Source organism: Sinocyclocheilus grahami, unplaced genomic scaffold (assembly GCF_001515645.1).
Source record: "Sinocyclocheilus grahami isolate Dianchi unplaced genomic scaffold, SAMN03320097.WGS_v1.1 scaffold185.1, whole genome shotgun sequence".
In the NCBI taxonomy this organism is placed as follows: domain Eukaryota; kingdom Metazoa; phylum Chordata; class Actinopteri; order Cypriniformes; family Cyprinidae; genus Sinocyclocheilus; species Sinocyclocheilus grahami.
In genome coordinates, this window is record NW_015505364.1 from 861,535 (window position 1) to 883,778 (window position 22,244).

The following is a 22,244-nucleotide window of genomic DNA, read 5'->3' on the forward strand; positions in this document are numbered from 1 at the left end:
GGAAGAATTGTTTGTTTACATCATGCCTTTCCACTGTTCTTCTGGTTGCAGTTATTATGTATTATGGGCCGTGCTTACACTGAAGCAGCATTCGTGGGTGGTTTATGTCCCGCTTGCGAGGACCTGGCCATAGGCACGTTCTGCTTGCAGCTCGGGTTCTTCACCAAAAGACCCCCGGTCACCCCAGCCACTTCCCATTCCGACTCTGTGCAGGGCGATGTCCATGCTTTCAGCCCTTGGAAGGACATCTCATTTCTATGGGCAGAAGTGCCCTTAGAAAATGTTTCCAGATGCATCGTTGCTACAACAGATGCTTCTGAGACATGCTGGGGTGCTGTATGCAATGGGCATGCAGCTTCCGGGGTTCAAATAAGTATTATAAATAATACTTATTCAAATAAGTGATTTGAATGGAGTGTCTGTACAATGAGTATTTTTGAATGTAATCTAGAAAGTGTTGTTAGACTGCGTCACTACGTGTGTCACTCCTAGCAGCACTAATAAACCCAATCTGAGTCAACTCAACTTGTGTGTGTCTGAGGGCTGATTCATTCAATTCCACACTAATATGTGCATTATAATGACTTTTTCCTTCTTTACATCCATTTTGTCATCATACAAAAGAAATCTAATAATGTTCTTGTTTTTTTTATATATTTAATGCATTTCTGATTATTCAAATGTAGCCCAAAAAATTATATGCTATTTAAAGGACAGCGTGCTGGGGTGTATTTTTCAAGGAAATGGATTTGTAATCTATATTACACAGAAAAGTGGATTGGTAAATGCTCTCAGAAACAATAGAAATATGACTTACAGGAACAGTTCACTCAAAAATGAAAATTCTGTCATTATGTACTTAACCTAATGATGTTAAACCATCACTTTATTTTCTCTGAACATGAAAAGAGAAATTTATTAGAATGTACTGGTTCTTTTTTTCCCCCATCCAGTTTTACTGGGGAAAAAATATCATAATAATGGTCTAACATATGTGCTTTACTTCAAGCCTTCAGAAGCAATACATCAGGAACAGACTGAAAATTATTATAAAATCTATTTAAATCTTTAAATCTACTTTTCTCATTAACACACCTAGAGCATGTGACAAGATTTTAAGTTAATAACTTAAATTTCAAAATTGTTCTGTAACTTATAGTGAATATAGCAGACAGGACTTTTTACTTTTAATTTTATGGTATTTTTATATATTTTTAGAAGCTTGAAAGATTCAGTCCCCATTCATGGCAATTGCATGGAAAAGAGGAACTTTAAAATATCTCCTTTTGTGTTCCACAGATGAAAGAAAATATGGTTTTGGATGTGGGTGAGTAAATAATGACAGAATTTTCATTACTGGGTAACATTCTCTGGGAAAGTGCCCTGAAAGTGTTATTTTCAGAATCAGCTTCATTCAGCTCTTCTCTCTCATGACCTCTTCCTCTTCCGCCTTTCATTTCTTGTTCTGGGTCTGAGACTCTACATATTTCCATTATCATCCATTATCTGATCTTATTAAAGGGCTCTCGCTGTCTTTCCACTTAAACCTTTTAGTACTAATAATTACCTTTTCAAGATCTGGTTTTAAATGTCTTTCTGTTGTTTCTTTGACTAATGCTTGCAGTTTCTTTCCCTGAAAATGGTTTTTATCAGTATATTAGCTTTAAAATGTCATGGCGATGCGAACAGCACTGTGGCACTGAAGCAAAGCTGTGCTGTGACAGAGACAAGAATTTCTGAACTGAATCACTGAACTTACCCCTGATGTAGTTGGACAAAGCTACAAAGTAAGGATCTTTATTCCTCCCATATGCACTCTTTGATGGACTTGAAAAAATCTATTTATAAAGTCTAGATAAAGTGGCAATGTAGCCGTAACTCTTTATGCCAACTATTCCACCTCCTCAGACACACAAGAGAAAGAATATGTTCTTCACCTCTGAGGCTATCAAGTTTCCACCAGACATTTACACAGAGAGTAATATTGATTGTGATCAGGCTCCAAAAGAAACACTGAAAGAAAATGGAAAAAAAAAAAAAAACTCATCTGACAGATTTGTGATGTCAAGCAAAGCATCATTCTTTGGACACCTTGACCCTTGCTCTCTGTTTCTGAGTTTAAGACTTTTTTGTACATTCATTACTGGAAACCCATTGACTTATTTGGATGGACATTGGAGACATTTTTCTAAATATCTATTTTTGTGTTAACTGTCCCTTTAAACTATATGTGAACCCTAAAAATTAGATGCAGGAAAGAAGTGTACTTTAATATGCGTCATTTAATACTGTGAATTAAGAAACTAATGCCAACATTGATATGTAGTTTAAAATCGACAAATTTAAAATCCACTTTTAATGTTAAAACAGTATTTATGTGCCAAAAACACACAATGTAGTTTTGCATGACCATTTTCACCCTCTGCTCTCTGTCTTTTAACTGTCTTATAATTTGCACGACAAACTGATAAATCAGCCTGAAATCATCAGACCATATTAAAAATAAACCTTAGTGTGTTCACGTATTCAGACCTGTTCAGATCTGTTTGACGTCAGTAAGATGTGAGATCTCTCTCACTAAAGAGAAATAAAACTCATTATCTACCAGTTATTTAAGATACCAGTCATATAATAAACCATTAATAGTGATGCACATAGTATCTGACTCTTATTTCTGATTTCAGTTTGTGTATATGTACATACAGTATAATATACACATAATAACCACTGCAGTCCCTTAAGCATTTACAGTTCCTTCTTGCTGTGCTGTAAGACCCTTTGATTTCTTGTCCATTAGTGTCATGTTTCCATCATCCAGTCCCTCCAGATCAGGCACTATGTTGTATGTCATAAACACAGTCCTTTAATGGATTGTGAACTGTAAGGAAAAAGCAGAAAGCTGTTTTCACTCTGTTAAACACAGAGTTTTTTTTTCTTCCTTTTACAGCATCATAGGTCAGATCACATGCCTCTTAACTGCAGTATAAATAAACAAGGATTATATGAATTCAAAACAATATTAAAATAATTTTCCTACTTTTGTACATGAGAACTGTCTGTTATTTTGAGAATATAAATGTTGTTGAACAAAATATTTGATTCACAAATTTGAATATGTACATTTATTATTTAAATACAATATTTACAATTCAATAAAAATGTATAACATACAGCCTAGTATTAAGTGTATAGCTGATCTATCATCCCAAAGACATTTGTTTAAAAGGGAAGTCTGTAAATACTGTGCTAGCTGGTTTCAAGTGGTTTTCATAAAACAAGTACAGTTTTTTGTCCTCTGTGCTTTCACATTACCATTTCCCTCAATCCCACACTGTGTTTTCTCCTGTTCTGTGATGGCAGTGGACATATTTTCATTATATGGATTAATTAATATGGATTTGAGTATTAAATCTGTCAGTGGGTCTGTTTAGAGGATCACCAATAACTCTACATAATCTTGCTGGATCAAAGCTTTAATTGGGATTTATGGATAATGAGCACAAGATCATAACAGAAATGTTACATAATTAATAATTATAGCATACATTGTGTAACAGGGCTGACAAGACGTGAGACGTGCAGATCCATTCGCAAAGCTTTATTTAAGCAGAAGACAGAGACGTGGTCATAACAGGCAGGGTCAAACTATGACAAACAGGTATATGGTGGGCAAAACACAAGAATAGTCCTAGGGCTAGCGCAGGTCGACGATCGGCAGACAGAATCAAAAAGGGGCAAGACTAAAGGGGTAAATCCAGGAAAACAGGCGAAGACCAGAAACCGAGAAAACAGGCAAGGCAAGGCAAGGCAAGGCAAGGATAACGATGGCTCTGTAGTGTAGCTATCAACGGATAGGCGCTAAACAATACCCGGCAGAGGGAAGGGATCAGAGTGAGTGTTAAATAGTGAGGGAGTGATATAGCTGGGTGCAATCAGTGTAAACAGCTGTGTGCAATCAGTGCTGTGAATGATGGGATATGTAGTCCGGGAAGATATGCATCAGTGTGAGTGCGAGAGTCAATGAAAATGGGAAGGGTGACCTCTGATGGTTAGCCGACGGAAGTTCATGGACCAGATTCGTGACACATTGCATAAATACAACAAATTTACAACATTAATACAAATGACAACACAACAAATTTACAATCTATAAATGCAGAGGAGCAATGTTAATAGTTCCATAAAATACTTTAACATCTTGAAATTAACATGCTTCCTACCAATTTAAATCTACATATATAAACATAACATTTTTTAAACATTTTTAAATTTCCTGCCCCGAATTGGTGAAGTGGCATCAAGGCACAAGAGGGCAGTGCTGAGTAGGAAGTGAGGTCATGATAGTCTTGATCCATCCACAGTGGGAATTCCTCAGTTAAAGGGGTCATATGATGTTGCTAAAAAGAATGCTCACCACCTCTATGCCCCGCCTTTCTGAAACGCGTCGATTTTTACAAAGCTCATCGGTCTGAAAAGCGAGGTGTGCTCTGATTGGCCAACTATCCAGTGTGTTGTGATTGGCTGAATACCTCAAGCGTGTGACGGAAATGTTACGCCACTTACCATATTGTGATGCCGTGTCCCAGAGCGACGAGACAAAAACATTCAAACCCATTATGAACAAGGCATCTGTTGCATCCAGTGGGGACATAATTACGGATTATAATGACTTACACTGTCTTTTTAGGTGAAGCGTTGCATCGCACCGCATAAACATAAAACCATGTCTACATTTGTGATCGGAGAAATTACAAACAACAAGCGCTACTCTACGCTGCTCAAAACTTGTGTTTGAATCATCAGTAGCAAATCCTTTAAATATGAAAACGTACTTACAGGCTGGGAGTCAGCATTATTTGTCAGAACACCGGCATTGTAGTCTACACTTCCAGCATCAGGAAACAGTCCTCCATAAAATGTGCTGCACACATCTAAATATATTGGGTTGAACTGTTCTGGAACAGTGTTGTAAATACAACTTAACCACTGATTTCTAGTCGTGTCCTCATTTGGAAGGCCAAACAAAGTATTTTCGCTTTCGCAATGAAACACACAGCGTCTTCACAACATGGCAGCGGCTGTGGCAGCAACAATAAAGTTACGCCTTCTTTCTTTGCGTGAACATTTGGGCGGCGTTATGCAGATCTTCCCACATCGTGACGTAGACATGTGGGGGCGTGTTTGAACGAGGCGTTTTAGGAGGGGTTGGACCAGTCTTAACTTTTATAAAGAATATCTCTTTGGGTTTGAGACTTTATTCTTTGCAACTTTAGGGATCTTATCTATTCACGAACAGCTTGTAACACTCCAAAGAGAAAGGAAAACTTGAAATCGCATCATATGATCCCTTTAACCAATTTTTCCATTTCTTTTTAGTCTTATATCTACAGTATTTACAGAATCTGGACTGGATGGGAGTCCATATTCATCTCTGTAGTTATTTTCTAGCCTGTCATATTCGTAGTTGCTATAGTATATGTAGCCACAGTTGCTGAGGAAGCATTTAAAGGTCTCGCCCAATCAGGGTATATGTGCAGATTGAACATATGAAGACCCCATGTGTTCATGGCCAGAGACACACAAAGAATTCCCAGGATGTTCATCACAAACCCCGTTTTCACCTGTGAACATTACACACATCTTATTCTACAACTGAAAACAACTTCTGTGTGCTCGGACGTCATGTGTTTTTGTAGTTGTTTTCTCACCATATCTTTGACCATCAGGTGTCCGGAGGCAAAGGCGATTGAGTTGGGAGGTGTGGACACAGGAAGCATGAAAGCGTAAGAGCAACCAGTCGTTGCTGGGATCATGAAGTACAGTGGGTTGACTTTCACACGGATGGCCTGAAAATAAATTGTGTGGTAGATATAATGTCGATTAAATCATAAAATCATATATACTTAATTTTGGGACATTTAAGTCACATGTTTGAGGTCAGAAAGATTTTTTTTATTTTTTTATTACAACTATTATTTAGCCAGGATACATTAAATTGATCAAAAGTAAAAACATTTCCTCAAAGATTCAGCTTTGCCATCTTAAGAATGAATTAAATATTAAAATAGAAAGCACTTATTTTAAATGATAGTAATATTTGTGAAAGTTACATGACATGTAGCTAAATATGTTGTCCCATACTCTGAATTTGTGCTCTGCATATAACTCATCCAAGTGCACACACACAGTAGTGAACACACACGGGGCAGCCATTTTTGCTGTGGCACCCAGGGAGCAGTTGGGGGTTTGGTGCCTTGCTCAAGGTTCTCACCTCAGTCATAGTATTGAGGGTGGAAGAGAGCGCTATACATTCACTCCCCCCCCCTACAATCCCTGCCGATACTGAGACTCAAACCCGTGACCTTTGGGTTACAAGTCCGACTCTCTAACCATCAGGCCATGACTGCCCAATATTTCCATTAAAATGTCACACTATTACTATTTTTACTCTATTTTCAATCAAATAAATGCAGCCATGATGAGCTTTAAAGACTTCTTATGCTTCTATACTGTGTATACTGTATATGTTATGCAATACATTTGTCCTTACCAGTTCAGCGATAACAGGGAGGAAGATAATGATGGTGGCTGTGTTACTGGCGAATTCAGTGAAGCAGGCTATAAAGGCTGTGATGAGGATGACTGCGACAGCAGGAGGGACCTGGGCGAGAGGCTGCAGGTGCTTTCCTATCCATACTGGTAACCCTGACTCCTATTGCCAAATTTAAAAAAAAGGGGGTTATACAATTTAACATTGCTTTTCAGTGAATTATCAACAGATGGACTGAATTAGGAGCTTTTAGGTACTAATTACAATTTGAACTTTCAGCCATGCAATGTCAAGTTCCAGCTTGAATTTCAGTCCGAAAAATGAAAAGCAAATAATGAGGTACCTCACAGCCTTTGGCCATTGCAAATCCACCACCCAGCAGTAAAATAATATTCCACGGCACACACTCTTGAGCTTTTCTCCATGACAACAGGGGCACATATGGCGTATTTGAGGCTGGAGAGATAAAGATAGAAATGAAAATTAATTATGACCTCAAGCTGACTGACCATAACAAGTGCAATTCATATGTGAAAGAAATATTTAATAGTAGGATGTAAACAGATATTCAATTTGGAGGGGGTCAAGGATTGCTTATTTAAAAAAAAAAAGATTTTTGAAAGACCCATATTGATCAACCACTAATCTGAATAATCCTGTATAAATACACAAACTTATTAAATATTCATAAATATACATAGCACTACACTGAGTTTAAGGCAGTTTCATCCTACAGCTCACTCAACATTCATGTTGTTGCACAAACGTCTACAGGAAATGCTGTGTTTTTGACATCTGAATTTGATTGCATCTTTTGAACTGCACAAGGAAAGAAAATTGATTTGGAACAGGTTGAGAACAAAATTCAACTGACAGATGAAGAAATGTTGATGTTTACTTCATTTGATTGCTACTAAAAATGGTAAATGTGGACTCCAGGATGTCTGATGCTACTACTTTTCACAGCTTTCAATTTAAAATACCGCCTATGAGGAACAGAGGGATTTATATTTTACGAGTATGAATTAGACAGCATATTACAGCATATTACAATATTCATGTTTTACATGTGGTCTAGAATTAATAACTTAATGTGCACCGTTAAAAAATTCTAATAAATATGAAAAAATAATTCACAATACAGGCCTAACACTGAAACGTTGGAGCACGGGATCGAGGAGACGTGGAGATTTTCCAAAACGAGAGTCTTTAATTATCCAACAGGAGACACAGAACACAAGGATGACGTTCACAGACATTCAATACCAGACAAAGAACTCAAAACAGGAAACACTTTAAATACACAAGACTAGAGGATGGGATGACGAGGAACACCTGGAACTAATGAAACAATTAACATAATTGCACATGAGGGAAAACTGGGTCATGGAAAGCACGTGGGGAGCAAAAACACAACACAGACAGTCCAGAATCCTGACATATCGCCCCCTCCCGAAAGGCGCATCCTCGCGCCGTAAAAACTACATGGGGAGGGGCAGGTGGGAACTTGGGAGGCGGCTCAGGAGGAGGACGGACACCCTGGAGGGGGCCGGCAGACAGAGACCAGGGAGGTAATGAAGAAGGGAGGAGACAGGAGGGACTTGGAGCCGACGGAGGGTGGAGCCATGGAGGAGGAATGGCTGCCGACTCCAGGGGGCTGACCAACAGCGCATCAGGTGGTGGAGGAGCCCGAGGCGGAGACGGAGAGCCGATGAGCCAGGGCGACGGGGAGGATCCGGAGCTGCTAGGCGGAGCAGATGGCACCGGCGACCGACGAGAAGGTGTGGACCCGGAAGGCCGCGGTGGAGCCGGAGAGACAGAGGACTGAGGAGGAGCCGAGGGGATGAAGAAGCCTGACGGAGCCGGAGGAGTGGAGTCCCGAGGCGCAGGATGGTTGACGCCAAACCAAGAGAGAAAGAGAGAGAGAGAGCGCGCGCGCGCGCACTTCTGTTGTGTGATCTTTGATGTTCACTCACTTAGCACACGCATCATTTGGATTAAAACTAAATCGTAAAAATAAGACCATTTATAGGGGCATTCACTATAAACATAATTTATTTTCAACCTTAGGCATAAACGACTTTCAGGCGAAAGTGAATCTAGCAGCCTGTGTGAAATGCGCTAAGCTGTACTATTCTGCATCAGTCTACTTGCACGCATTGCGCGTGTTTTGCTTGAGTGTTTTGGCATTATATGAGTGGCTTTGGAATATAAATCGCAGCACGTTTCAGATGAAAAAACGCGACTTCTATTTGTGAAAATATCACAGTTAGGAGATTTATAACGAGTGGTTCCCTGCATTATTACAGCAAAGTGCGTGATTACAGTACTGAGCTGCTGCAATGGAGCAGCTCTAATGCTATTCTTTAAATACACAAGACTAGAGGATGGGATGACGAGGAACACCTGGAACTAATTAAACAATTAACATAATTGCACATGAGGGAAAACTGGGTCATGGAAAGCACGTGGGGTGCAAAAACACAACACAGACAGTCCAGAATCCTGACACGTTGTTTCACAAAATTGGTTTTATCAATCAACATTCCCTTTATTACTATTACTATGAAGAATCAACCTCTAAAGTTCAGCACAAAAATCAATATTTGCCAAACATTAATGCACTGAGCCAAAAATACAACATTACAAATGAACACAAAGCCATGTAGAGGACATCTCAGCAAACCTAGTGACAATAATTGTAACGGGGCTGACCAGACGTGAGACGTGCGGATCCAAATGCAAGCTCTTTATTAGGAGAAGACAGAGACGTGGTAAACAGGCAGGGTCAAAACACTGGCAAACAGGTTGTAGGATATCAGACCGAATCAGACAATCTAAGATTTGGTCAGAACCGAGTTGAGGCACGAGGAGTCACAAAAATTCCACAGAGGCCCCTGACAACAGGATGTCATAAAGCCTAGACTCGACTCAGGAAGATCAACTGTGACTTGACTTGACTCATGATAATGAACTGTAATTTGACTTGACTCATGACGATCAAGTGCGACTTGACTTGACTCATGACGATCAGTTGTGACTTGACTTGAATCATGACTATCAGCTGTAACTTGACTAGACTCATGATAATAAACTGTTACTTGACCTGACTCATGATGATCCACCGTGACTTGACTAGATGCGGTTGTGTCCGCCATCTTGTGAGTGCGCTCTATGAGTGCAATCAGGGCAGTGTGCAAATTGTGCAAAGAATGATGGGATATGTAGTCCAGGGTGCTATGCAACAGTTTGTGTAGTGCGAGAGTCAATGTAATGGAAAGTGTGACATCTGGTGGTGAATAAACGGAAGTCCATGGACTGAATTCGTGACAATAATAGTGCTACAGTTTTTTTTTTCTGTTGCTCAACTGGCCTAAACAACACCAATGTCATGGGTTCAATTTCCAAGGAAACTACAGTGAATGTAACTTGCTTTGGATAAAAGCCTCTGCCAAATGTACTAATGTAAACTTTACACTGCTGTTCAACATCAAGAATCAGATTAAAATTGCAGAAATACAAATATGTAGTGTTATTGCGCACACACAATACACTCTTTAAAATAAAGGTTCCAAAAGGGAGTTTTCACAGCGATACCATAGAAGAACTATCTTCCCCAAATAACCTTTTAGTGAACAATTCTTTAAAAAAACAAGTTTTTTCTTAGTGTGAAGAACATTTTAACAATCTGAATAACCTTTTTCCACCATAAAAAAACTTTTGTGAACAGGATGTTAAAGGTTCTTCATGGAACTATTTGGATGCCAATAAAGAGCCTTTACTTATCACTATTTTACAGAACTTCTAATAAGCCAACTAGAAATTGTACAACCACTTTACAACCATACAACCAGTCCAAAACCAATCATTTTAATCAGAGAGACCTTTTTGCAGAGTAGATTATTAAAAATTAGCAAACAGATTTTTTTCCAAATATAGACAAAAGATACAGTATGTATGTACACAGTGTAAATGAATTAGTGATAGGTGGAGAGATTTGTTTGAGATTATTATAATCTCTCTGCACACAGTTCTTTGCTGGATCTCTCTTAGACGCGCTAATCTGAATAATTAACATTCCTCATTTTATTCAACATTAACCGCACTCACACATGCTCTAGAAACCTCTTTGACTGCCACAATAAACTGTGTTACTGGAAAGTTACTGTGGTAACGGAATGCAGAGACAAGATTTGTCCTGCCAAAAAAATCACAACACAAAACAGTGTCACATTTTACCAAATTCAAGCCTAATACAAGCCTATTATGTCTTAGGGCCCTGATTTATTTTATTAAATTAATAATATTGATTAATTGTGGAGTTTGTTCAAATTTAAATTTATAATTCCATAGCTCTCAGGTGTTGTAAGATCCCAAACAAAAAATCAATAAACCACCCACTGACCTCTTGAATCGAACCACCACCGGAGAGAAGGACGCTGGGATGGAAAGAAAAAGAGGATGGAGATGATGATGACTCCAGTTACTGCGTCAGAAACGTAGCTGAAAGGAGACAAACACAGAAACATAGGGAGAAGCAGTAAGTGTTGCTAGTGTTACCTTCGGTGTTGCTTTTTCAAGCTCCAGTTAGCAACATTGAGGCAAAGTGAAGTTATTCAGTGCGACCTTCGGATGGTAGATGATAGGAAAAGCTGTTCTGCTGTTTTAAATTGTTGAGCTGAGAATCCATACTTATAGAGTCCAAGACCACTGATGCTATTAGGATGAATACTTACCGTATGAACCATAGCTTTCTATTGGATGCATCCAAATATGCATACTTCCCTACTAGGCTACTACTGTATATAGTAGGCAAAAAATATATGCTATGTCCGAATTCTCAGTGTTCATAAAACATACCCTGACCTGCTACTTTCTTTGAGATTCTGAGGTGTGCATTTAATGACACTTTACTATCCCATGAAGCCATGTGAGAGGATTTGTGAATAGAACATGTTTTTGTTTTGTTTTTAACAGACGCAATGTTATTTTGGACACAGCCATGGTTAAATTGTTGGAAGCTGGTTGTTATTTGGTTGACTAGTTATCAGATGCTTTTAATTAATTTACAGTTGAAATAATTGTCGCTTAATTTGTGAATTTGTTTAACCGAGGTCACCAAATTACAAAAAAAGACTGTTATATTAAAAAAGGTTTATTGAAAACTTTTTCTGTCTTTCATTGGTAGGACAATCTAAATATTTCAGGGGCCAGAGAATGAGCGAGAATTAGCAGTCTGAAAGAAAGATGAATTTGTGAAACATTTTTGGAAAGACAGCAATCAAAACAAAATGTTTACTGAAAATTACTGTCGGACAAACATAATGGGAATGATCACCAAACATTCACTGTCGACTGTAAAAAGACATTACAGAAAACATGAAGTCTTCCTTTTGCAAATGTATCATCAACAAATCAAATAGTTGTAAAAAACTCACTCACTTACTCCCACTTTGCCATTAAATATTACACAGCTGCAAATAAGATATGTTGTGTGAATGAAAATGTCAAAACAATTGTGCAGGCAAGACATTAATGCAAGCAGTAATCCTGATTTTTCATCTCAGCACATTAATATGAACCACAGAATTAATGTAATTGCCATAACCCTGCTAACCGATTCATCATCTCATGTTCAGAAACGGCGTGCTTTCAATCATATTCCTCTCATCTACAGGTGTTGAATCACCCTTTGAGCCCACATTATTCTGTTCTCTCTCTGTTTTGTCTTTAAGTTGTGGGTTTGTCTTGGTGAACTGCAATCCTGCAGATAGAGAAAGGTCAGTTCTGTGGAGGAAGCAGATCAACTAGTCCATATTTGTGAACCTCTCTGTCTAGATGCATTAGTGTAATGGACCACAAAAAAAAGGATGAAGCCTTTATTTCTGGATACATGAATTTTCTTCCTTCTAAGTAAAAACCTACTTAAACAGTGTGTGTGTGTGTGTGTGTGTGTGTGTGTGTGTGTGTGTGTGTGCGTGTGTGTGTGTGTGTGTGTGTGTGTGAGAATTTAACTTTAATTCGTTCTTAGTTAATATGTATTTTTTAATCAAATTTTTCAAAAACGAATTAAAGTAACTCATAAATTTTTCATCTTGAAGAATAAATCAAATCCTGATGACAGAGGTTTGTTGTAGCACATATGAAATGCATTTGACCTTTACATAAAAGTATAAATATAGTGCCATTGTGTTGGTCTGAATTGTATTAGATATTAAATAAATTATGACAACCAGCATTCAAACATTGTCTTCATTGCTGTAAGAGAAGACAAATTATACCGATTATTATTTAAGTGAATAATGTTGTTAAAAGAATGTTTTATGAAGTTTTTAGTCCCTCAGGAATTGTAAATTTATTTTTCAGAGATAAACTGTATTGATGAAGGTCTTTCATAGCCTATGAATCAACACCCTATAAACCGAAAACTGCTATTCTAAAAACCTGAAGATATAACCAAATGCTCACATGCAGTCAGAATATGACAGTTTTGATATTGTATTCATCTGAAATGAATCTTCATGTGAAAATGTGACACTCAAAATACCTGCATGTCACTGTGTGGCTTACCCTTTGGTGAAGAAAATCGACCATCCTGTTACAAACTTTGGATCTCGCGTGAACAGAAGGACGGCAAAAAGAATGAAGAAGAAAGCGATAGATCCTTCTGCAAATCTAGAAGCAAAAAAGATTATATTTTAACTCAATTATTGTCTGAAAGCACAACAAAAAGAAAAAAGTGTTTTTGAAATGTTAAAATGCTCCACGTGACCACGTCTTACTTTATTGGGCCCAGTTTCTTGTAGTCTTCATCAATAACAGCTGTTGCTTTTGCTTCTGTGGCTTCCCGTTCATCATGTTTGCTAATACAAAGCCTGAGAAAAACAGACACACATTTGTGAGATATAATATAGTGCAGGGGTTTTCAAACTGGGGTTTAAGAAAAAAAGTTGTAAAAGAGTAAAAACTACAACAAATAGACAATAAAAATAAGATTAAACTAACTAAATAAACAAATTTGAATAAAGTAAATAAACATTATTAAATAATAAAAAGTGCATTAGCGAGTATAAAAAAAGGAATAATGTAAGCTAATAGTAACTAAATATTGGAACTGGGTTTTTATATCCACAAATATATAGCTGCCTTTTAAATATTTAGAATGAGAAATCCATGAGGATGATCAAATATGTGGGCTGTGGTAGGGCTGCACAATTAATCGAATTTCTAATCACGATTACAATTACGGATGCCACAATTACATAATCGTTCAAAGGGGCAATCAATCGTTCAAAGTCCACTTATGTTATTCTGCATGCTTAAGATGTGTTTTTTTCTTTCTTCAGCTTATCTTAAGGGTTTTTTTTTATTTTAGTTTTACTATAGCATTATAATACCATCCATATTTGTATTTATTTTTTTAAAGAAGAAACCAATCGACTGTATTGTTGACATTTGAGACTTAATGGGTTAGTTCACCCAAAAATTAAAATGAGCCCAAAAATTACTCACCCTCAAGTCATCCTAGGTGTATATGACTTTCTTCTTTAAGACGAATCCAGTCAGAGTTATATTAAAAATTGTCTTTGATCTTTCAAGCTGTTCAATGCCACTCAGCGGGTGTTGCATGCATCAGTAGAAAAAAAGTTTAATAAAAAGCGCCCATCCATTAAAAAAAAGTGTCTCAAACGGCTCCGGGGGGTGAACAAATGCCTCCTTAGCAAATCCATGCATTTTTGTAAGAAAAATATCCATATTCAAAACGTAATAATCACTGTAATCTAGCTTGCGCTCATTGTTGTAAATGGAAGCAGTTCCAGGCGGATGACGTATGAGGTCGGCTTTGCGCATGCGCATGCTCAGAAGTGACGCACACGGAAACGCAGCGGAGAGATCAAAACAACGGTGAATAATTAGAAGTACAAAACGAGGATTTGTAAAGAAGAATGTCGGAGGATTTCGATATAAGCCAAGAGGAGACTGGTTTTCCTTTGCTAAAGTAAGGAAACTTTGCTTCCTTTGCTCCTGTTAACAAACGTTGGTTTTCACGAGACTCACCGGCGCATGCGCAATGCTGAACTCATACATCATCAGCCCGGAGCTGATTCCGTGTAGGACTGTTGGCGCAAGCTACATTAAAGTGATTATTACATTTTGAATATGGATATTTTTCTTACAAAAACGCATCGATTCGCTACAGGAGGCCTTTTTTCACCCCCCGGAGCCGTATGAGACCCTTTTTTTTACGGATGGGCGCTTTTTATTTAACTTCTTTTGGACTGATGCATGCAACACCCGCTGAGTGGCATTAAACCGCTTGAAAGATCAAAGACAATTTTTTATACAGCTCCGACTGGATTCGTCTGAAAGAAGAAAGTCATATACACCTAGGATGAGTTGAGGGTGTGTAATTTATGGGCTGATTTTCATTTTTGGGTGAACTAACCCTTTAATACTATAGAAAAGCAATAAAGGTTTTTCAAGAGTGTTTTCAGCTTGTTTATTTTCATATAAAAATATGGTATGCAGTTGCTTCAAACAATGGTATAAACATCATTCAATGTAAATTGTGATAATCGTAACTAATAACCGCAATCACAATTTCAAGGGAATAATTGTCAATTATGATTTTTGTCATAATCGTGCAGCCCTAGTCTGTGGTTTATAAATGATTGAAAACCCCTGATATAGTACACTTGTCATTTTCTGCATATGCATTTAGACTGTGTACTTACCGTGTATTGAGTCCGCCATAGAGGAAAGCAATCCAGATCCATCCCAGAATGAGGAAGAGAAGCATGAGTGGAAAGGCGAAGACAAACCATGAACCAAAGTTTATGAGGTCACATTCAGGGAAGTAGCTACAGACACAAACATGCAACACATTGAAATTAGTTTGTCTGTTTTTGCTCCGCCAATGAAAACAGTTTAAAAACCCCACAGCAGAATTGCAAGTACCTAAGAAATTAGAAGGTGTTTCGTTTCTGAATAAAAACTAATCAAACTGAATTGAAAAAAATAATTTGAATAAATGATTCAATGACTCACTCATAAAGGTGTTAACTTGTTGCCAACTGCTGGCACACTAATGTAACCTGCAGCAATAGTTACTGAAAAAAAATTACTAATGCATTAGTGCTAACTTTAAGCAGACCTTAATATATATAAAATATATAAATAATTTTGCTTCACTTTTAACCTTATTATCACTACTTTAAGATAAGGCTGTGCAGAGAACATGAAAACATCAGAGTTTTAATTATTTTCACAGAAACTGAGGAGTAATAATTGAGTGTCAGCTGTTTTGTATCTATTAAATGCTGCCTTGATCGACCTTTTCATACAGAACCAGATTAATTATTATTTCAAATTGTAATTAAATTATTTTTTGAAATTCATTCTAATAATTTTTTTTCAATTAAAGGCCAAAGCAAAATGAAAAATCTTACTGGTGATCATATCAGCTGTAAAACCTACAGTGGGGAAAAAAAGTATTTAGTCAGCCACCAATTGTGCGTAACTTCAGCTCTGCTTTTGTCTCTGGTTTTTGTCTAGTCATTATGAGACAAGACATTCTAAGCTGATAAAACATCAGTGATGAATTATGGTAAATGATTGGAGCCTGTTTCTGAAAGAGTTTCTGAGGGAAATGTTTCCCAACCTAATTGTGGAAACACATTCAGATTACATTCACAAAGCTTCATTTAATTGCATCTAAAGCATGCAAGAAACTAAAACAAATATACAGTACACTGCATGAAAATCTCAGTGAGTAAGTTTCCATTTAAGATGTACAGCTCACCTTCGGGTTTATTCACAGAGAATGTTAAAGGTTGATCCACAACACTGCACTGTTTTGATTTCAGCAAAACAGTACATACCTTTGATCTCTCACTTCATGACATTTATGAATTATACAGTATGTGTAAGCCAAACTTAAGGACAAACAGTTTAGTCTGAGGTCTCTAGGAGGGTAAACATAATGAACTCCACCCTAAACATAATGTCACAGTGGCATGAATGAGATCATACGAATTCATATGAATTTGCCAAAACTTAAAACAGTTACAAATTGCCATGATATTGCGTTGGCTTATCCAGCCAATGAGTTAAAGCAAGAAAACTATATAATGAGGTTAATTGCTTTTGTGTTTAACTCTCGCTCTGTTTGTATAATCTGATTCAAGACTCACATTTTTGTCTTATAATGCATCATTTACATGCAAGTCATGAACAAACAAGCTCAACAGCTGCAATAAATTGCATCCACTAAACGTGCTCTTCAGTCTTTTCCCACAGCAGTTGCTATACTTTCAGACCCATTTGTGCTCAATCTTTTCCCCGATGGCAGCATAGTCAGAAACTCAGCTACATTTTATGTAGATACAGGATTTTTTATTTCCTTCAAACCAATTTGAATAAACAGAATTATTTTGAAAGAAAAGTTATGACATAATGAGGAAGAACTAGAGGATGCTGTAGGTACTGATGAAATAAGTAAACTTGTTACACTGATTGTGTGTCCTTTGTACAAAAGGTCCTTTGTACAAAAGGTCAGACTAAAGTACATAAGATGTTCTTTGAACCATTCTAAAATCATAATAGGTAACATGGATCACTAGGTTTTGCATGGACTTTTGAAGTCCATGCCAGCATTTTGTATCAAAATAGAAAATTGCTAAATATAAGCACTTTCACTTGTGGTCTTACACTTCTTGTGGACAGGCCGCTGCATTCATTCGTCATTTTAGCTTTCAGAAGGATGCTCGCGAGCACTACCTTTGCAGCCTCTATACACCCTCAATGAGCACTTCTGCCGAGCCCGCAGTGAGGCGAGCTCTGCAGCAGACTTCTACCTGACAGTCAAAGCGGCTTTATGTCACAAAAATGTGGACAAAGGAAGACCGTGAGGGTTTAGGGTGGAATTTGAGACAGGGCCTATCTGTTTTTAAAGGTTCCTCCTTGAACATTGTAGACTTGATTTAAAAATTATTTTTTCATCATAAATTAATCATAATTTGTTTAGAAATTTGTGAAAAGACCATAAACATGTACATTCAAATTCTCAGTTTGATCTACAAAACTGATAATGTCACATCTCATGCAATGTCTTTGCTTCATATTCATTAAATACTAAAAAGCGATTATTCTGTAAATTAAAAAATGTTGTCTAGCCTGGGAGACCTGCTTTAATGTAGCTGGGATTTGGGGCATCTCAAACTCTGTGGTACTCCTGAGTGGAAATCAAACTATGTTCTATTCTTGTTGTTGTTGTTGTTGGTGGTGGTGGTGACCTAATTACTTGACTAAACAGCTTTTTCAAAGGCCTGTGCCATCCAAAATTCTTGTTAGCATGCATTAGGCAAAACAGGGCTGTAAATGTTACAAGCACAATCAGCTGAACTGCCAGATGATTGTTTAACACTGTTTTCACATGCAGGATTGTGTGTCACATAGTAAAGCTATATATGAAGATAGACTACAAGAATACATACACTAGAGTAAAAAATGAGCCATGAATAAGCCTTTGTACTACACCTTTCAGTAGCACAAAGAAAAATTAAGTCTATCCAGTGGTAATAAGAAATGAAATGTTATTCATGTTAGTGTTTAAATAAAGCTAATGGACTAATTGCACTGATTTAATTGTGTGAACTGAAGTCTGATCTGAATACAGCCTCTCATCTTTGATATTTTTTCATTAAGACAGATAATGGAGCTGACTGCAGACTGGAGATGACAGCACCATGGTGTCATCCAGCATTGATATTGACATGAATAATTGATCTGTCAGGCTGCTAATGCTGCCTGTACAGTATTGTACTGTCTGACACTTTTAAAATACATGAATTTCCATGACTTTTCCATTCATGCATGAATACTGAATGAGGATTTTTTTTTACCTAATACTACACACATTGCACTGTCAATCTTGCCAATTAAATATTTTAGAGCTGAGCATAAGTGGAAAATGGCATATTCATTATAGCTACAACATTAATGACTGTGTTTCTGTCTTCACAAAATGTCCACATCTCTTCCATAAGCACTTAAAGTACTTTTTCTTGTTATTCGTTTATAGTTCTTTCACTGTGCTGTACTTACATGTCTAGCCTGCACTCTTCCGAGCAATTTGGAACTTTGTATTGCAGCATTTTTCATGTTATTGCATCCTTAAGATGAGTTACTTACATTGTATCCCTCAGTAGTAAGTTACATTAGATAAAAGCATCCAGTAAATGAATGTAGTTGAATAAAAGAATGAATGCAAAAGTATTACTGTGGTAATTTACCATGGCAACCATGGAAAAATGGTATACCTCTTTAGCTGACCCACCAGGATCAGATTAGGGGCAGTGCCAGTGAGGGTTGCAGTTCCTCCGATGCTTGCAGCATAAGGTATACAAATCAGAAATCCTTTCCACACCTTCATCTGGTATTGAGCCTCTCTTCTGACTTCTTCCAGATTATTTTGCTCTGATCTGTCTGTCCAGTCCGGTCTGTGAGATTACACAGGGACAGAATCTCTTAATAATAATTCAGGCTTTATTGTTTAAGAGTATGAAAGGATGATCTAATAAGTTATCATATTCATAATCAACATTCATATGGTTGTCCACATGGCATTTGGCTCAGAAAATACAGCTATGCTAAACTTAAAATCCAACAATGGGGTCTAGATTATCAATAATATTATTACACATTATTAAATTTGCTGCTGCAATTACTTGATAACTTTATAGATGATGTGCGACTTTTAATGGTAAATTTATATCAAATCTTCAAGCCCATTGTATTTGATCTTTGCTTGTCCAAAGATAGTCACAGATGAATTATTCTCACTTACCTGTCCTCTGTGGCCAGCATCTGTTTTTTTTTCAAAGGAAACACATGCATCTTCGCCTGAGAATCACCTGCAATGAAATGTTAACTTTTTTAAATTACAAACACCTCTCTAATATTAAATGAATTTCAGATTAAAAACAAGCTTCTGCCTGAATTTTTAAAACGAAGAAGAAGCATTCTCAATCTCTTTATACATAAAAGGAATCTTGACAGACAACAAAAGCGCTTTGTTGGAAAAATTCAGTTCAGAGTTCTCCGTTCAGGTTGTATATTATATTTTCATGTGTGCAGGTTGATTTCACACACAAACAAATTCTCAAACCAAGTAAATCAGTAATAATATGCTGATGTCAAGATTGCATTCAATAAAAATGTTAAACATAAGGACTTTAATTTCCCAATTAGCTTATAACACACGCAATATGAATTTCTCCAACCCCACCCTCTGGATCACTTTTGTCCTTGCAGTTCTCTTTTAGAGTCTCCAGATTCCCAAAAAGGCTTTCCAGTATGGCATTAGCAATGGGCAGCATCATGGCTGTTGTGGCTGTGTTACTCAACCACATTGACAGGAAAGAGGTAGTGATCATCATGCCTAAAATCAGCCTGGAGAGGAAAGAAAGACAAGTAGAGCCAAACCTAATAAACTATTACGCAACCATTCCTACAATAACTAGTCCGATAAAATGTGATCATATACTCAGTACACCCTGTATCCACATTAGTATTCATTGCTAAATCTGTCAAATGGTGCAGTTGAAAAATGTAAAAATACATTCAGTTTAAAGTATAGAAACACATTCAGTTTTGAGTAAATGACCATACTTTCGTTTCACTTTTTGCACCAGCACATACCTTCAGGCACCTATTGTAGTGTTTACAATAGGTCAGGTGTGCACATCTCAGCTAAAATTGTCCATGTGTTTACCTTCTACAATTACTAAAACGTAAGACTGGTGATTACAATATCTCCTAATTTCAACGTAGAATCCTTCTCACCAGGCAGGTTTCACTCCGACGATCTTCAGCACCTTGAGGGCTATGCGGCGATGGAGACCCCACTCCTCTATAGCAGACGCCATAACTAAACCACTCAGGAACAGGAAGTTAGTCTCAAGGAAGTACTGCACACAGACCTTCTTAGAAGGCAGGATTCCCAAGGTGGGGAAGAGGCACACGGGAAGCATGGCAGTCACCGCCAACGGGAGTGCTTCGGTACACCAGTACACCGCCATCAGCAGCACCACATACAAGCATTTGCCCTCCTGATAAAGAAACAGATGGATGTGTAGATACAGGGAAGATTTAATAAGGATTACTGTGACTGAATGGAAATTCATTTTATAGGCACGCAGATGTTGTGTGTAAATTTAGCATCAGCAAAGTTTTCACTAGCCACATTCTCACAGAGCAGCACATTCATTTTAGTATAAACCTGGCTGAGAGCTAAAGTCCTTTGGCATTGTATTAAATCTGATAAATCAAGTGGAATTATAAAAATTTACAAGTCATCCATTCTTTTACTGACACCTTTGGAAGGCACTATGAAATATGGCATTTGCAAATAAATAAAGCTGGACATTTTTTCACAATTAACTTTAATTTTCTGAGCCATTTTGCAGTTACTTTGAACTAACTCATTCTTAGTTGATTATTAACCAGATCATTCTTAGTGGATGTATGAGGTGTAGAGTGCAGTGTTAATAATCACATTAAATATAAATATGTATGACAAACAGAAAGTTTTGCCTTCAGTTTGGACAATACATCTGTTTATCATTCAAAACCTCACAAACAAAATTCTCTTCAAAGGTGCCTCTGTGCTGTCTTTATTACAAAAAAGTCAGAATTTGCCAAAAGCAAAGACATTTAAGCATTTGAACATGTGTCTGTGTTTAAAATGGTTTTGGGTGCCTCTAAATATAATAGGCTATATCAAAGTATAGTATATAAAAAGTTAAAGGGATAGTTTACACCAAAAAAAATACATTCTACCATAATTTACTTACCCTAACTTTTTTTTCTTCTTCTTCTTCTTCTTCTTCTTCTTCTTCTACTTCTATGGATTTAGGCTATATCTTGGTATTTTTTTTATTTTGCAATGGAAGTCAATTGGCACCATAACTGTTTGGTTACCAGCAATTCCACAGAATAAAGGCATACAGGTTTGGAACGACATAAAGATAAGTAAATAATGACCTAATTGTAATTTTAGGGTGAAATGTCCCTTTAAGAAACGAGTGCTAATGGTCTTATTACTGAAAAACAATATTCGGTCAATATCAGCATACATTTACAATAATTTAATCAACTGGTTGCCACAATTAGGCTGCTTTAATACATATTTAACCACCATCTGGGTTCAAAAGGCCAAAGCAGCAGTTGACTGAATTTAACAACATTTTACCTTTGGTGGCGCAACGAAGAGCAGAGGGAGCAGCAGTAGCGGGGCAAGCATCAGGATGAGCTGTTTACGCGCGCTCCACAGCTTCCTGGAAAACTTTGCAGGATCCATAGCGGCACAAAACCTGTTTTCTTCCCTTTGTCTTTGCACTGGGATAGGCTGCGGCTCTGGCGCTTGGTCTCCAACTTTATTACTTTTGCTTTATTGTGTTTTAGCACAGCGGGAGAAGATTAACTATTGGCTTACTCGTTAACTCCCTTAAAGACCCCTTTAGCCGTCAACGTGAGTCGGTCTACAGCGCCAGCAAAGATGAAGAGCAAAGTGCTCTGCTTCACACAGACTGCACAGAAAGTGTAAGCTTTAAAAAGTGTACTCTGTTAACTAAAGAAGTGATTGCAAACCGATAATATTGGCAATGTATGGCAGTTCAACGGTTAGTAGGTC

At 37.4% G+C, this 22,244-nt stretch overlaps 1 protein-coding gene across 1 annotated transcript; it reads right to left on the reverse strand.

Annotated features, from left to right (window-relative positions):
* Nucleotides 1–5,348: 5,348 nt before the first annotated feature.
* LOC107594539 (solute carrier family 13 member 3-like) lies at nt 5,349–22,005 on the reverse strand. Its single transcript, XM_016284619.1, has 13 exons — nt 21,804–22,005; nt 20,396–20,661; nt 19,839–20,002; nt 19,398–19,464; nt 18,871–19,050; nt 15,286–15,411; nt 13,333–13,425; nt 13,121–13,225; nt 10,956–11,053; nt 6,894–7,006; nt 6,551–6,712; nt 5,709–5,846; nt 5,349–5,621 (listed from the first exon to the last, which is right to left on the reverse strand). The coding sequence occupies exons 1-13, from the start codon at nt 21,909–21,911 to the stop codon at nt 5,445–5,447; spliced, it is 1,797 nt and encodes a 598-aa protein (XP_016140105.1). The 5' UTR covers nt 21,912–22,005; the 3' UTR covers nt 5,349–5,444.
* Nucleotides 22,006–22,244: the final 239 nt, after the last annotated feature.